Here is a 15945-nt window from a genome sequence, read left to right as displayed (position 1 = left end):
TCTTTTTCTTTACTTTTGTGGCATATTCTGCATCATGCCAGCTATTTTCCATGGGGTGAATACTTCTCATAGTGTAGAGCCAGGCTTCTTCCTCAACAGTAGAATCCTGCAATATTGATACATTCCCCTTCCAAGTGATGTTTTCTGGTTTAAGAGTTGACCACATTCAAAAAGGTTTGCAGTATCTTTTTCTTTTTTCTAAATAGACATGTGGATTACATGAGATTATTTAGTTGCTTAAGTGATTGGGAAAAGATTGAAGTTCATTGATAGCCCTTTAAATATAATTCTTTATAACATTCATATTTCTGATAATAAATAAATCCTTAAATGTCTTATAAGCTGAATGTGAATATATGTGTATAAGTCTCTAGAGACGTTCCTGCTATAGGTATTGATCCTGTCCAAAGGTTCTTTATACACATAGAAGTTTCTGCATGTCTTGAATTTACATTATTGGCATCTTCATGTCCAGGTGAGAAATGACACAAAACCTCTCTACATGCACACACAGCACAGAGATTCTTTCTGTGACTGTTAATATTTAACAATTTGAGGGCATCCAAGGGCTAGGATTTTCAATAAGAACACCTTTTTTTTTTTCCTTGGCAATTAGTTTATTTGTATCTTATATTGCAGACAGATTCCACCAACGGGGAGAATCCAAGCATCAAGAAATCCCTCTTTCCTCTTTTTAATTCAAAGAATCATTTAAAGCATAGTTCTTCTTTGAAAAAGCTTCCTGTAGTCACTCCACCCATGGTACCCATTTTTACGTATGGTAGCCCTGAACTCTGCTCCAGTAAACTTGTTTTACTGATGACAACAGCATGTCTTTTATTTTCATGGGGTCATATTCTCTTTGTGCTAGTTAAGTACCTGAGCCAGTTCCATAAATCACTGAGATATAAATTCTTTGACATTCTGGAATTTCTGAATCAGTTAAGGAGGTTGAAGCATAAAGGGCTATTAAACAACCAACTAGTGAAAGGCTAGTTTGGGTTGTCTCATTAGCCAGTTGTTGGCAGACAGTGTTCATGAAATCCCTTATTTCCTGTAAAGAATTCGATTAACATTTACAATTAACAAATGTCTTTTTGTTTGGCTCACAAAGTTTGTTAACACTTGGTTGGCAGTTTGTGTCTCTGAAACCAAGATAAATTGACCAAATTGAGTGAGCTTGCAGGCTCCATGAAAAAACAGCTTCTGTTAGTTGGTGGTTTGCTCTTTCCTTGCCTGGCTCTAGCTTTTGCTGGTCACTTAGTTGAAGGCCAGGGCTTTTGCTTGGCATTTGGCGTTACTCTCCTGTGTTCACCAAAGTCGGTGAGTGGACCAATTGCATTTATCTGGAATTTGTGGCACAAATTTCCAGCATTTTCATAGTGTATAATGCTAGACCCAGATTTCCTGGGCATTGTCTTGGGAATATGATTCAAACCATACTTTCTCACTTCGCTATCCTTGAAAGCCTGCTAGACTTCTTTGGCACCACCAAACACAGTGTTTGGATCATTTTCCCAGCAGAAACACATTTTTGTTTTATTGAACTGGTTCATAACCTAACTGCAATATGGAATGAGGATACGACAGCAATTCCTGGTACAGCCCAATTTAACTGCTCTCTCTTACAGCGACTAAAACTAACAGCATGGGAATGCTTGAAGGGTTGAGGTTTAACAAAGCTGCATGACATCTGCCAATTTTTCCTACCGCAGGGAAAATTATTAAGAGGGCAGCAGACTTTAACTAGCATCACTTGCATTGTGAACATTGGGAAAGTTTTGATTTCTTTTTCTCTCGAGTCTTTTCTTTGGAGGGGAGGGGATTGAGTTTTGGTTTGGTCGGATTTGCTTTCGTTCTCCTCTTGGGTATGGCTGCGTATCCTAATGAGGCTTACCTGTGTGCTTATTGAATCCTTGTCCGTATTCTGCTCTAGGTGCCCAATTCTGACGGCCCTGATCTTCTGACATTACAGAAAGCCATTCACTCTGCTAGCACCCCGAGCAGCAGACCCAAGGAGTGGCGTCCTGAGAAGATCTCTGATCTACAGACCCAAGTGAGTGGTGCCTGCATCACTCTTAGACTCTCAGACTCTGCAGTGACTGGTCTCTCTTGAAGAGAGGGCAGGGTTGAGAAATTTAGCCTTTCAATGTTACAGCAAGTCTGAGAGTCTCCCCAGAACATACCCTCAGTGATAGCCAGATGCATCTTAGGAGTCTGGATGAATCTTGCTTCAGTGACCCGTGTCCTAATGGGGAAAAAGGGAGCTTCCGTTAGTTTTCACCTGAGGGGAGAACTGAATAAGATACATCTCCAGCCCAGAAACACCCTGCAGCCTAGGAGAGAGAGAAAATCCACAGATAACAATAATTCATGGTAACAGTGAAGCGTGCCATAAAATGTGAGGGAGGGTAAGAGGAGGTAGCATGAGCATTAAGGGTTTGTTAAAGGTGGTAGCCTACAAACTGCACCTTGAAAGATAGATATAATACACTTTCTTGGAAGACTCTTTAAGCTTCTGAAATCTATACTAGTTTTGATAGAAAACTGGCAAACATTCACATTAGGAACCACGTATTAGACAGTATGTGTAGTCACATTTCCCTGCATATGGCTTGTATGCCATAATTTCCCTGCCATACAAGCCAGATACTGAATCCATAAATTTTTCATGTAACTGAGGTCTTATCTCCTTGAAGCAAACTGTTTTGATTGGAAATTTTAAAATATTGTGTATCTTCAGTATTGCATAATAACATAATCTAACTTGTTTTCAATTGTATTCAGTATTTTATAAATCTCTTATTCCTCTGAACTGTGAGCTTTAGAGGCTATAAGGTTACTTGTGCCTATAAATGACCATGGATGTCTGTGCTTTGGAGGAGGAGGTTCTGTTTTTATAAGTTGGTTGTTTACTTTCTCTAACTATAAGCTGTTACTTAGAGCTGCTGACTAGAGCTCCCTAAATTTCTATCGTATTTGCCCAACCATTTATATTTTCTGCTTGTAATGTATGTAGGCTCGGGGGAGGGGTGCAGTGGTGGTGAAGAGACTAGGGAACCAGATACCCTAGTTATTGGATGTGTATCCAACCTAAAAGCACAAGGCTCTGAGTGATGTCCTATTCCTAATTTATTTTAAAAGAGAGAGAGTGAGAGAGAGTACAGGGCTTTAGAACCTTCTTTGTATGACCACTTCTTTGGCCAGGAAACTTTTCAGGTAACTTTATATTTCTGTTTGAACTATTGTGATTGTTCGATAGAAACGTCATCAAGGCTGTAAAAATCACCACAAATCTCATTGCATTATCATACCAATTCATGAAAAAATGACAGAAGACACACTTGAGCACTTAAGAGTTTGTGTGTACTATGCCACCCACCATGGACATCACAGAAGGTTTCTGGACAGACTCCTGAATGGCCGTGAGGAGGACAATTTCCCAGGAGCGACTTCTCCTTGAGTCAGTGCTCAAGCAGTAGCCCCTGGATTTCAGTGCCGTCTTCCCTCGAATCTTTAGTGTGTCTTGAGATTATCAACCTTCTGCTTGGCTTAAGGCCTTTGAGGAATGACAGCCAGAGATGCTTGTGGCCCATTTGTCAGGTTCTCTGGTGAAGGCCGTGAATGTCAGGGTGCTTTCCCATGCCTCTTCTGGTGGTGACCTTGTCACGTCTGACAAAAGGGAGAGGAGGACCCTTCCTCCTGCCTTGAAGTTCCCCTCCCAGTGCAGCACCCCCTGGGGCCTCAGCCCCAAGCACACAACAGACAGGCTGTTAGGAATCAAAACCCTCCCATGAGTGAACTGTGTTTTAGAGTCTATAGGGCTTGTGCTCATTTCTCTGTGCTTGGCATTTTTAGTGCCCATACCTTACCTCCACCTCAAAACATAATGAAAACCAAAACAAGTTAGAGAGCAGAAAGGGACCATTGGGATTTTGCAATGCCAAGGGAAAGGGGAAATCGAGGAGATAAGAAGAAAGGGGGATACACAATTTTTAGCAGAGTTATGTTGCTGCCTATTGAGACGTTACATTTTTCAGTGACTCTTGCAGGTAGATATGGTCAAATGGCTGACTTTTTGCAGGTGAAACCTAAGCAGCAGCTTTCTGTGGAGCTGTTGGGAAGGAAGTCTTCTGCAAAGGGAGACGCATATCCCTTCTTTCCCTTCTTCTTGCTGGCTGGTGCAGGAGATTCCCCCCTTCCTCCCATAAAGATGGGGTGCAGCCAGATACAAGGTGCCTAAGCCTTGGATCATTCATCACACCAGCTCTAGATTTCTTCTACATTTCTAAGCTTTTTCGTTAAAGAAAAATAACTTCCATCTTTTCTGAAGAAGAACAAAAGCACAGATAAGTCTGGACTGGCCCCTCTTCCCCTACACGCACCCTCCCTAACTCCACACAGTCATCTCAGATCTGCACTCCATTTCCTCCCACCTTTCAGGTCTACTCTAACTTAAACCCTACATGCACCCTCATCTTTTCTTTCAGAGCCAGCCATTAAAATCACTGCGCAAGCTGTTACATCTCTCTTCAGCCTCAAATCACCCGGCTTCCTCAGACCCCCGCTTCCAGCCCTTAACAACTCAACAAGCCAAAAATTCCTTCTCAGAAATTCGGATTCACCCTCTGAGCCAGGCCTCTGGCGGGAGCAGTAACATCCGGCAGGAGCCAACACCAAAGGGCAGGCCGGCCCTCCAGCTGCCAGGTCAGATGGACCCTGGTTGGCACGTGTCCTCTGTGACCCGGAGTGCCACAGAGGGGCCTTCCTACTCTGAACAGCTGGGTGCCAAGAGTGGGCCAAATGGGCACCCTTATAATAGAACAAATCGGTCCAGAATGCCAAATCTGAATGATTTAAAAGAGACAGCCTTGTAATGTGTGCTGGAGAAGGGGGGTGGGGGTGGGAGGGGACAGGGACAATCCAGTTAGAAGGGGAGGGGTGGGTGGGGTGGGTGGGGGAATGGGCGGGGCCAGAGTGGTAAGCCAGTATTTTCAGCTTTATGAAGGTGTGTGCAATATTGTATGTGTGGGGCCAGCTGGCTCCCCACGGCCACAAATGCTAGTCAGGGATCTTAGAGCCACAGGAGTTCCTTAGGGATCACCAGTCCCCACGAGTCTTGTGTGAGAATGCATAGCGTGCCATTGAGGAAGAAGACATTCTTGCCAGGTTCTCCCCCTTACGTTCCAGCTTTAGTGCAATTGCCGTTGAACTTGGGAAAGCCAGGATGTGTTCTGGCACTGCAAGTGATAGAAAAATAGGTGTTGACTGATATCCTTACCACAGATTTGTTTCCACCTAGACTAAATGTGGGGTTTGTTGTAATCCAAGAGTATCCCTTTGAAGGGTTAGCGGATGACCTAACTGTATGTCTTAAATTGTTTTCTAAACTTCCATATTTGATAGGGTTTGTAACATTTATTTATAATTAATTAATATTGTACTGTTATAATCATTCCTTTTCTGTTAAATGTAAAGTTACTTTGAGCTGTTTGGAACATTGTGAAGCAGTGGGACAGCTACAGTAGTTTCTATAAAAACTAAACAGTAACATTTATATATTGCATCAGGAGTATTTTATTCTATATATAAATATATATATGATAAATATCTGTCTGTTTTATAAATATAATCATTTAAGAAAGTATCGTTATGACACTATCTGCCATATTTTTATACATTTGTGATATGAAGTGAGTATTATACTTCTAATCAAGGGAGTTGAAATTGTGGCTGCACGGGAGTGTGATGGTAGGAAGCTTGCTCAACTTTGAGACCCCAGCAGCAGCTTTTAGACACGATCCTTGGTAGCAGATGAGATGCAGCAGCTCCTCCCAAACCTGCAGGGGAAGAAAGTTGGCTAGGCCAGTAAGAACTCCAGCAGGCCTATCTCCGTCCTCACACACTTGGCTCCTGTTCATGTCCAGGGACATTCCTTGTACCTGAGGGGAGAACAGATCCAGGGTTACTCATGGGACTTTGTAGAGAAAATGTACTCTTCTACTTCCATTAGTGTAGAGCGTAGACCAAAGATTTGCCAGTGAACATTCCTAGTTGTGAGGTTGTTAGAGGTATCGATCTGCAGATCTTGCAAACCAGCTCTATGCTCCTGAATCCCGCGTGCTGTACTGGAGACTTGCGGCTGGTAGGATGGGAGATACCTGTGTGGCACTTCGGTTTCTAAATGGTTTTTTTTTGTTATCGCTCTTTCCAATATATTTAGAAGGCTCCTGAAGCAATTCCAGATGTAGAGAAAATGGCTGTACTCATCTTTCTGGGACGGTCCATTTATAACAAGGTTATCATGTACATCAGTAGACACACGAACACATGTGGCCAGAATAGGACTTATCTTTCCCTCCTTTGATCTCCTTCAACTCCCAAGTTATTCCCAAGTATCATCAAGGCCTTTATCCAAAGGGGGCATAGCCCCATGTCCCTGGGCCATCCTTGACAGAAATCCCCTCAACACTGTCATTCATCAAGTGTATTAGATTTTCGGAAATAGTCTCTTAGCAATAATATTTTTAAAGATCCCCTCCCACCCCTCAGAGATATTGTCAGTATTTATTACTTGCCCCAGGATTGTGAGAGTATCAGCCCCTGAATCAAGTCAGCTATAATCGAAATGTGCTGAGTTACTGTTCCCCCTCCCCTAAGATGTTAAGAATCATAGCTCTGATGATTATGAAGATTATAAAGAAAAAGGTCTTAGTTTCTTTGAAGCTTAAACTGTGTGCATATTGCATTTTTATATAACTACTATAATGATGTGTATTGATTATATATAGAGGTCATTTTAAGGTGCTTTTAATTTAATAAGTGTAATAGGCACTAAAATGAAACTCAACTGGGTACTATCATTGAAACAATTTGATTCTAACCAATAGTTTGCATGCTCTTCGATTCTTTTTATATCTGACTGCTTTCACCAGTTCAGTGCTGTCTGAGTAGCTCTGAATTCTGGCTTTTTCCAGGCAGCTGCTCAGTTATATAGTGACGTGGACCCTTAGCAGTTTTTGCCTGGATACTAATGACTCTAAAAGGGTGTGTAACTCTTCTTTTTTAAACTCGATCTGTACCTTGTATCCCCCTTGCAAACCAGAAACTCCATTTTTTCCTCTGGAAAGACTTCTCACTGTGCTGTGCGCTTAGAAACTGCGCAGTCACATTGCCATGCTGTGGCATTTGAGGCTCGTTGTCACCTAGGGGCTGGTTTCCCATGTTTTCATCCTTGCTAACACTGGGATCTCAGATGTTTGCAGAACATTTATATTCTGATGGTTCTTCAAAGAAGGGCTAGAATAATTGCCTTCTACCTAGAGCAAAGTAAACCTAACTGATGAAGAGTCAATACATACTTTTCGTACATTCCCAGATTTGAGCCAGAAAATATCTACAATGTTTTCAACTAGTATTTTTGAGGTAGCTCTTTTATCCTCTTCTCAGCTTTTGTCCATTCTGACTTTCATTAACCTCAGTAAGCTGTAAGTGAACTCCAATCCACATTTCTAGCATGCATGATTCTCTTCCTGCTTGCAGAGGGGAATTATAAAGTTTTCTCTCAAATCTAATGGGCCCTCTCTTAGCTTTTAACTCATTTTCCTCCGGTTGATGAATTATTGGCCTCACAAAGATTGCCATCTGTGATGAGATTAAGGACTTACAAGTCTCAAAAGTCTGCATTTTCTTTAGGAAGGGAAGTTTATGGCATCCATGTTCTATTATCTGCCCTAACTTCCTAAAAGATTAAAAGATCAAATGAAGGCTTACGAATTGCTTTATTTTATGAAAGTGTCACTGATCTTTTGCAAAGAAACTGCTTCGCTGTTTTTCTACCTTTGCTTTACTGCCATCCTTGTTATTCTCAGAAGTTCTGAATGAACTTTTACTGAACCTTGTTTGGTCTCAGTCAGAGGTTTAGCCTCTCCAGAGCCCAAGACAACAAGTGCTCCATGCCGAGGGGCTCAAGTGAGTTATCTCTACAGCAGCGATTCTCAACCAGGGCCAGTTTTGCCTCCTAGGGACATTTGGCAACGGCCAGAGACATATTTGATTGTCACAACTGGGGGTGGTGGTGTGCTACTGGGATCCAGTAGGTAGAAGCCAGGGATGCTGTAAACATCTTGTGTGCACAGGACCCCCCCACCGACACACACAGACAGAGAATGATTCAACCCCAAATGTCAATAGCAGTTAGGTTGAGACCCCCTGCTCTCCTGAATTCCAAGCCCACCCACCCGCAGAACTTGGCTCAGCCCTGGTTCTCTGCAGGCTACAAGACTACAGGTATGAATTCTTTAGCGTTGCATTCTCTTAAAGAGTCTTCTACCACCATTCTCGAATCCCTGGAATCCTATTGTTCGTTTCCATTATCTTGGGCCTGCTAAAAGGTGCATCTTTTGGGAAGAGACCAGAGTCACTTCATAGGTGTTTGAGAACTTAAATTCTAGGTCAGCATCCTTAGAAAATCTTTCACAGAGCCATGAAGCTTATAGTTAAGAAGCAAGCAGCAGCCTGGCAGATTGGCATGATTTTTACCAACTGCTCAAAGGCATACGTGGCTTTAGCTGTGTCTCCCACAAGAAAATGTCTTTGTTTTCTATTCAAGTCATCTAATAACTCTTTAAGATTGGCATATGACAGACCAATTAGAAACAAAAAACTCTTAGTTGGTGGTCATAATGTGGCTGTTATAAGAGTATTTGTGCCGTATGCTTTGGTTAAATCTGTTTTAAAACATACTTTTTAAGATTCACCATATGCAGTTGTACTTTAATTCTAAGCTCAGATTTATGCTGGTTAGTTTCTAGTCACGTCATGTATTATAAAGTACCTTGTGGTGTAGAGTTAGCCAGTTTAGCATGTTCCTAACCTGAAAATTAGTGGGCTTTGCTACGAAATGCTATCCCATTTTCCCTTCCCTGCACCTCTTAGTTAACGTCATAGTACCCTCACTTCTTAAACTAGTTTTTAGAGTAAATAAGGAAAAAAGCCATTTATTTTCTTGTAGCTATGTATGAGAATGACTCATAAGTATGCAACTTTTCTTCAAGGCCAGAAGATTACTTTTCAAGTATGTAGAAGGCTCTGTCCATTTCTGTTCACCTAGGTCCTGGTGGTGATTCAACTTTTAGCAAGAGCAATGGCTCATTGCAACTTATTCCTAGAGCTCAGCTGGGACTCAGAAACCTGCATATTCTCTCCCGGTCAGAACATTTTTTCTGGAGAGCACTGCTTTTATATCTAGAAGTTTGTTACCTCCTGCATTATAGTAGGACATTGAGCTCCATGCGAGCACTAAGATCCACAGACTCGTACTTTTGTGAACTGGAAATGTGGTATGATACACTGAACCAAGTCAGAAAATAATGAAATATTTCCTTGCCTCCTTCAGTTCATCACTAATAAAGTGTGTAGGCAGAGAAAACTAATTTGCAGTTTAAAAAAATGGTTTCTTTAAAAGGGGCTGCAGAAACGACAGTACAAATGTTGTTAAATGTCCTGTCGCTAATCCCCAGGGTCAGAATCTCACAAGAACGTTCTCTTAGAGACTTAAAGGGCCAACTTACAAAATAAAAACTTGTAAGTGGTTCTGATTTCTTCCTTTTGCATCTTGACCAGCTGAGATGCAGAATATCTTGAGGTCTGATTCAGCTGGGTGAAAAATACTGTCTTAGAAACCACGAGTAAATGCAAGAAAGTGAATCCATGACAGGATGAGTCTGACGTCTTTCTGTATACACACAATGTGATAGTAGTAAAGTGGCTAGAAAACTGGGCCTGCTGCCCTATTCTATTCTATTTCTTCTTTTTTAACTGAATGTACTATAAACAGTCATAGAATTTTGTGCCAAGTCAGTTACTACGTCAATATTCATTTCCCATAGTGCTTTGTTAATACATCAGCATTTGGCCTGGTCCTGACTCTACCTTTCTCCACTCCAGGCACTGACCCACCTTTCTATGTATTTCCTATAGGCTATTAAATATAATCACGACCTGCCTTGTGCTTTCATTCACTGTTTACTCCCAAGTTTGAGGGAGGTTTGTCTTTTATTTTGCCAGAAAAAATTTGTAATAGTCTACACGTTGGATTTCTAGGGCCAGAGAACTACAGCAGTAAAACTGGTATCTCTTCTAAGGCCCTTCATTACCCACAAGGTTAAGCTCTCTGAACCCCATTTGATCCTTGGGTTGTATTTTGATCTTCCTTTGGAATCTTAAAAATCGGTCTCCATGTTGTATGCAGATTAGAAGTTGCCTTGTTCGCTACTCTTCCAGCGCAGAGTATCAGGGAGAAAGAGGCCTTATCTGTTCCTCCAGCCCCTCCATTTTGACAGACTGCTAAGAATTCCTCAGGACTTCCTTTGGTTTGGGATTTTACATTCCCAAAAGCCTGATGTGATTCATTTCAGGCATAGACAAGTTTGTCCCAGTGCTCTGCTTCAGGGCTAATCAGACAAAACCCAGGAATAGAAAAGGTAGATGCCTTGACTTTTGTCCCCATTGGGGGATTAAAGTATTTATTGCCAGAGTTGTCAAAAGCTCCAGTTATAACACATTCAGTTTCAAGGGAAAAAAAAAAATGATGCTTTTCCTTCTGGAGAACTTTTAAGTTCTCCACAGCTTAGATTTTCCAAAATGGAAAGTAAAGCTTGTATAAAATCTGTTTTCACTAGAAGTATTAATATACAATTGATTATAGTCAACTCGGTCCATTTCCCTCTCCTTGTTTCCTCCTTGGTCACTGATTGAGTCAGGCTGGAGGGGTAATGCTGTGATTGTAAGAAGTAAATTCTCATGTAAATGTGGATTGATCAACAGAAACAAACCAAACAAAATAGTTGCCCCTAATTCCTATCTCCAAGAATTGCTTTGTGCCATTTTGAATTCAGGTAGTTATTCTGTATATATTTAGAAGACTATTCTGAGCTTCTTCAATCTCTAGGAAGTTTGAAGGGGGTATCTGGGAAGACACAGGGCAGGGAGACTTTGAAAACCCTGCTTGTGCCTGAAAACAAAAATAGGGATAAGCCAGAGTGATGTAACATCTAAATTTGTGGTAGATGAAGAATCAGTTGAAATTCTTAATTGCACAGACTTTATAATCCATAATAAAAAGTGTAATTCCATACTTTGTACCGTGGCAAGGGTGTGACGTGGTGTTAACCTTTTTAATTTTTGAATCCAAGCTGAATTTAAAGTATTGAATATTTAAATTCCTCACAAGCTAATTATGAACCATTTGTAAAGTGTTTATATAACTCTTTGTATCATGTGTTGGTACATCTTATCAAGTTTTTTCTGGCATGTATTCCATTCTAAACTTCTGTAAAATTTCTATTGTTGCTGTAAATATTATACAAATATCTATTCCGTGGTAACCTTAATTATCAGCATGAAATGGTTAATTTTTACTGAGCACAATGTATTTTTGAATGGACCTTCCCAAATGTCTTTAATAAAATGCAGATTTTGCACTGACTGATGTGATTGCCAGGCCATCCCCATCTTGAGCACTGTGGTCCCTCTTGTTTGAACAGCAAGCAGCTCCGTGGTCATTCCTTCTTTGTAAAGAACTCGTTTGAATTAAAATGAAGGATAATGGGTCTTTGAAGTTGGAATCAGTTTATGGGACAGAAATTATTGTAAAGCAGGGCAAATCCTGTTATTTACCGATGTTGATAATTTTTTTTTTTTTTTGTATTTATAAAGCTTTTCCCCCCTTCTGGCATTTTGAAAACTGGTTTATTTTACACTTGAGTGTTGCCTCCTTTTTATGTTGCTATACATGCACTTGGTGGTTTGGGGAAGATGGGAAGATGTCAACTTCCTGCATAGTGCCGTGGAGGAAGCAAAGGTAGACAACTTAATAAGGATCATGTTTTGGGACAGGGGGTTGGCAAACTTTTTCTGTAAAGGGCCAGATAGTAAATATTTGAGGCTCTTTTGAGTCATTGGATTTCTGACTAGTCAATCCTACTCACCGTGCAACTCTGCCATTGTAGTGCAAAAGCAGTATAGATGATATGTAAATGAATGGGTGTGACTGTGTTCCAGGAAAACTTTATTACAAAAACAGGCAGGGGACCAGATTTGTCAACCGGTTTCAGGCCCTCGCTTTGTCTTTAAGGATAAGAAGACCAACTAAGTAAATGGGGTGAGGGGGAGAGCTTAAATTTTGTGATAACATGTGTAAATGTTCTCCAACTTTCTTTATCTTTCTAAACAAAGGATGGAGCTTAAACACTTTCTTACAGTACTGTGTCACCAAATTCTTCACTCCAAGTTTCTCAAGTGTCATACAGACTTGTGGCCTATGATTTCAACTATACTGTTTATCTAGATTGACTCAAAGTAACTGAGGCTTATCACTTTTTTAAGTTCATAGCACTTACTATGGCTGGGCAAATTGCCAAATATTTTACTTATATTAATACATTTATTTTTCAGAAGGCAACAAAGTGGATAGTATCCCCATTTATAGATGAGGAAACTGAGGTTTATGGCGTTTACGTTAACCTATGCAAGGTTACCCTGCTAGGATTTGAAACCAAGTACTTTCACTGTTAAGACTATACTCTTTAACACTACTATACTATGCGATCACTATGTTTCCACGTATAGAAACTGACATGGGTTTGTGCCATGGGGCAGTTCATGTACCACCCTTCCTTCTATCTCCCATCAGGTGGTAATTGATCTGATTTGAGAGTAGAACATTTCATTGAAACAAGTCACTGTGTGTGTGTTTGTATGCGTGCATGCTAAGTTGCTTCAGTCATGTCTAACTCTTTGTGACCCTATGGACTGTAGCCCACTAGGCTTCTCTGTCCTGGGATTTCCCAGGCAAGAATGCTGGAGTGGGTTGCCATGCCCTCCTCCAGGGAATCTTCCCGACCCAAGGATTGAACCCCGCGTCTTGTATGGCTCCTGCATTTGTAGGCAGATTCCTTACCACTGAGCCAGGGGAAGCCCATGTACTTTAACTGAAAGTTTCCCCCACAAAAGAAATAGTACCACAAACATAGTTCATGTTTTTAATAGCAAGATTCTGTTGGGCTTCAGATGTCCCTCAATGAAAGTTTTATTTTTTATACATTCTGTCATTAATTAAATGAAATAAGAAATTCAAATGCTGTTCTAAACAAATCACAGATAAATGTTTTACAAATCTCATTGTTTATTAAAACTCTGAAGTATTGAGCAATTTCAAATAAGAAATATCAGCTGACTTCTTTGCAGAAATTGACAAGTTGATCCTCACAATATTATGGAAATTCAAGGGACTCAGAGTAACCAAAATGATCTTAAAGGAGAACAAAGTTGGAGGACTCATGTGTTACAATTTGAAAACTTACTACAAAGCTACCATAATCAAAACAATGTGGTACTAGAATAACAATAGACATATAGACCGATGGAATAGAATTGAGTGTCCAGGAAATTCCCTGGTGGTCCAGTGTTTAGGACTCTGCTCTTTCATTGCTGTGGGTGCAATGAAACTAAGATCCCACAAGTGACATGGCAAAAAAAAAACACATAAATATATATATATATATATATATATATATATATATATATATATATAGAGAGAGAGAGAGAGAGAGAGAGAGAGAGAGAGAGTGTCCAGAAATATAAACCCTCACCCTCTGGTCAGTTGATTCTTGGTAAAGGTTCAAGATCATTCAATAGGGGAAGAATAGTTTTTTAACAAGTGTGCTGAGACGTTTGGATATTCACATGCAAAGAATGAAACCCCTACCTCACACCATATACAAAAATTAACTCAAAATTGATCAAAGATCTAAATTTAAAAGGTAGAACTATAAACTTCTTGGGGGAAAAAGCAAAATAAATCTTCATGATCTGGATTTGGCAATGGTTTCTCAGATATGACACCTATAGCACAAATAACAAAAGAGAAAAAATAAGTTGGACTTCATCAAAATTTTAAAATATGCGTTTCAAAGGACTCCTTCAAGAGAGTGAAAAGACAACTTATGAAATAGAAGAAAATATTTGCAAATCATTTATCTGGTGAGGTATCTATAATATATAAGGAACTCTTATAACTCAGTATTTTAAAAAACAACCTAATTTCAAAAATGGACAGAGTCTGAATAGACGTTTCTTCAAAGAAGGTGTACAAACACAATAAACACATGAAAAGATATTTAACATCATTAGTCATTAGAGAAATGCAAATCAAAACCACAATGAAAGATACTACTTCATACAAACCAGGATGGCCTCAATCAAAAAGACAGATAATAACAAGTGTGGAGAAATTGGAACCCTCATACATTGCTGGTGGGGGTGTAAAATGGTATAGCCACCTTGAAAAGCAGTCTGACAGTTCCTCAAAAGGTTAAATCAAGTTACCATATGACCCAGCAATTCCACTCCTAGGTATATACCCAGGATAAATGAAAACATGTCCACACAAAAATTTGTACACAGTTGTTTATAGCAGCACTATTCATAATAGCCAAGAAATGGAAACAATCCAAATGTCCATCAACAGATGAATGGATAAATACCATGTGGTGTATCCATACATTGGAATGATATTCAGCCATGACAAGGAATGAAGTACTGATACATGCTACAACATGCATGAACCTTGGAAACACTATACTAAGTAAAAGAAGCCAGACAGGAAAAACCACATATTGTATGATTTCATTTATATAAAATGTCCAGAATAGGTAAATCTACAGAGACAGGAGATTAATGGTTGCCCAGGACTGGGGTGGGCACGTGGGTTGGAGGGGTGATGGCTAGTGGGTACAGGGCTCCTTTTGGAGGTGATAAAAATTTTCTAAAATTTATTGTGATAATGGTAGTTCAACTCTGAATATACTAAAAAGCATTGAATTATACACTGTAAATGGGTGGAATGTGTATGGTATGTGAATTTTATCTCAATAAAGCTATTCCAAAACAGAAGTTTCCAATATAAACAGTTATTTGGAGAACTTTGATCCCTGCCACACCCTGTTTACTTCTTTTCTTTTTTTCCTCTTAACTGTACTCCCCATCCTGGGTCTGGTGTGCCAGTTGTAGTCCTGAACTCGGATACCACCATTTTCTCTGACAGTCCATATCACAATAAGAGTTCATCCATCTTTCCCAGTAAGGATTTCTGTAGGCATTCTGTTCAAAGTGGATTTGTCTGTGTGTCCTAAGGCCAGAGAAGGATTTTTTTTTCCCTACCCTGAATTGATAAGCTCTATATTTGAGAGAAGATTGAGCAGGGAAAGGTGTTTTTCCAGGTTTAAGTATACAGCATGGGTATTAGAAAGATGCTAGGTTAAATAAGCTGATCTAAGACCCACAACACCAGAGAAGAGATTAAGGGATTTGGGGAGCCTGGCTTCACAGAGAAGGTGAATATGATGTCCAGGATCGTGTTAGTGTCCATTCACTAGGCTTGTCGTTTGAAAACAAAGTAACTCAGAGAAATGAATTCCTGCTAGCAGAGGCTGCACTGCGTCAAGAGCCAGAACAGTCTTGGATTCCCTAGTCTTGCTGGGGTCCCTCATCTTCAGATTCCACCCCCTCCTGGCTTCTACTTTCAAATCCTCTCCTGCCCACACGCCCTGACTCTTCTGGGGAAGGGCCTGAAAACAGGCTAAGCTGTAAATGACAGAAGAGGCAGACTGTCCTTCCCCCAGCTGCCTGCTTACAGAGCTCCTCTGGGAGGGGACGGCCAGACCAGCCCATACTTTACAAGGCAAGGGGGCTGAGGTTGGAAGGCTGGGCTCAGCAGCGGACTGGCTACATCACGCTTCTCAGATTGTAGGTCCTGATCACTTTCCGCAGAGTGTCCTTGGCTGATGGGCCTCTGTGTATCCAGTGACAGCTCCTGGCCAACTGTTTGCCCAGTGTTAAGTTTGTTGAAGAATGGTAGCCCTAGATAAAAGGACGTTCTGGTGT

General features: G+C 40.5%; 1 protein-coding gene across 1 annotated transcript in view; it reads left to right on the top strand.

The window, feature by feature from the left end:
* The window catches only part of CDKL5 (cyclin dependent kinase like 5), a 112700-nt gene extending 107823 nt beyond the window's left edge, over positions 1-4877 (top strand). The window contains exons 16-17 of the mRNA XM_061136389.1: positions 1937-2056; positions 4491-4877. Coding sequence (XP_060992372.1) covers positions 1937-2056; positions 4491-4877 — 507 coding nt within the window. The remainder of the gene's footprint in view (positions 1-1936; positions 2057-4490) is intronic.
* The last annotated feature ends 11068 nt before the right edge of the window (positions 4878-15945 follow it).

This window comes from Dama dama, chromosome X (genome assembly GCF_033118175.1).
Source record: "Dama dama isolate Ldn47 chromosome X, ASM3311817v1, whole genome shotgun sequence".
Classification (NCBI taxonomy): Eukaryota; Metazoa; Chordata; class Mammalia; order Artiodactyla; family Cervidae; genus Dama; species Dama dama.
The sequence above is the reverse complement of the archived record's forward strand: the minus strand, read 5'-3'. Positions and strand labels throughout refer to the sequence as shown.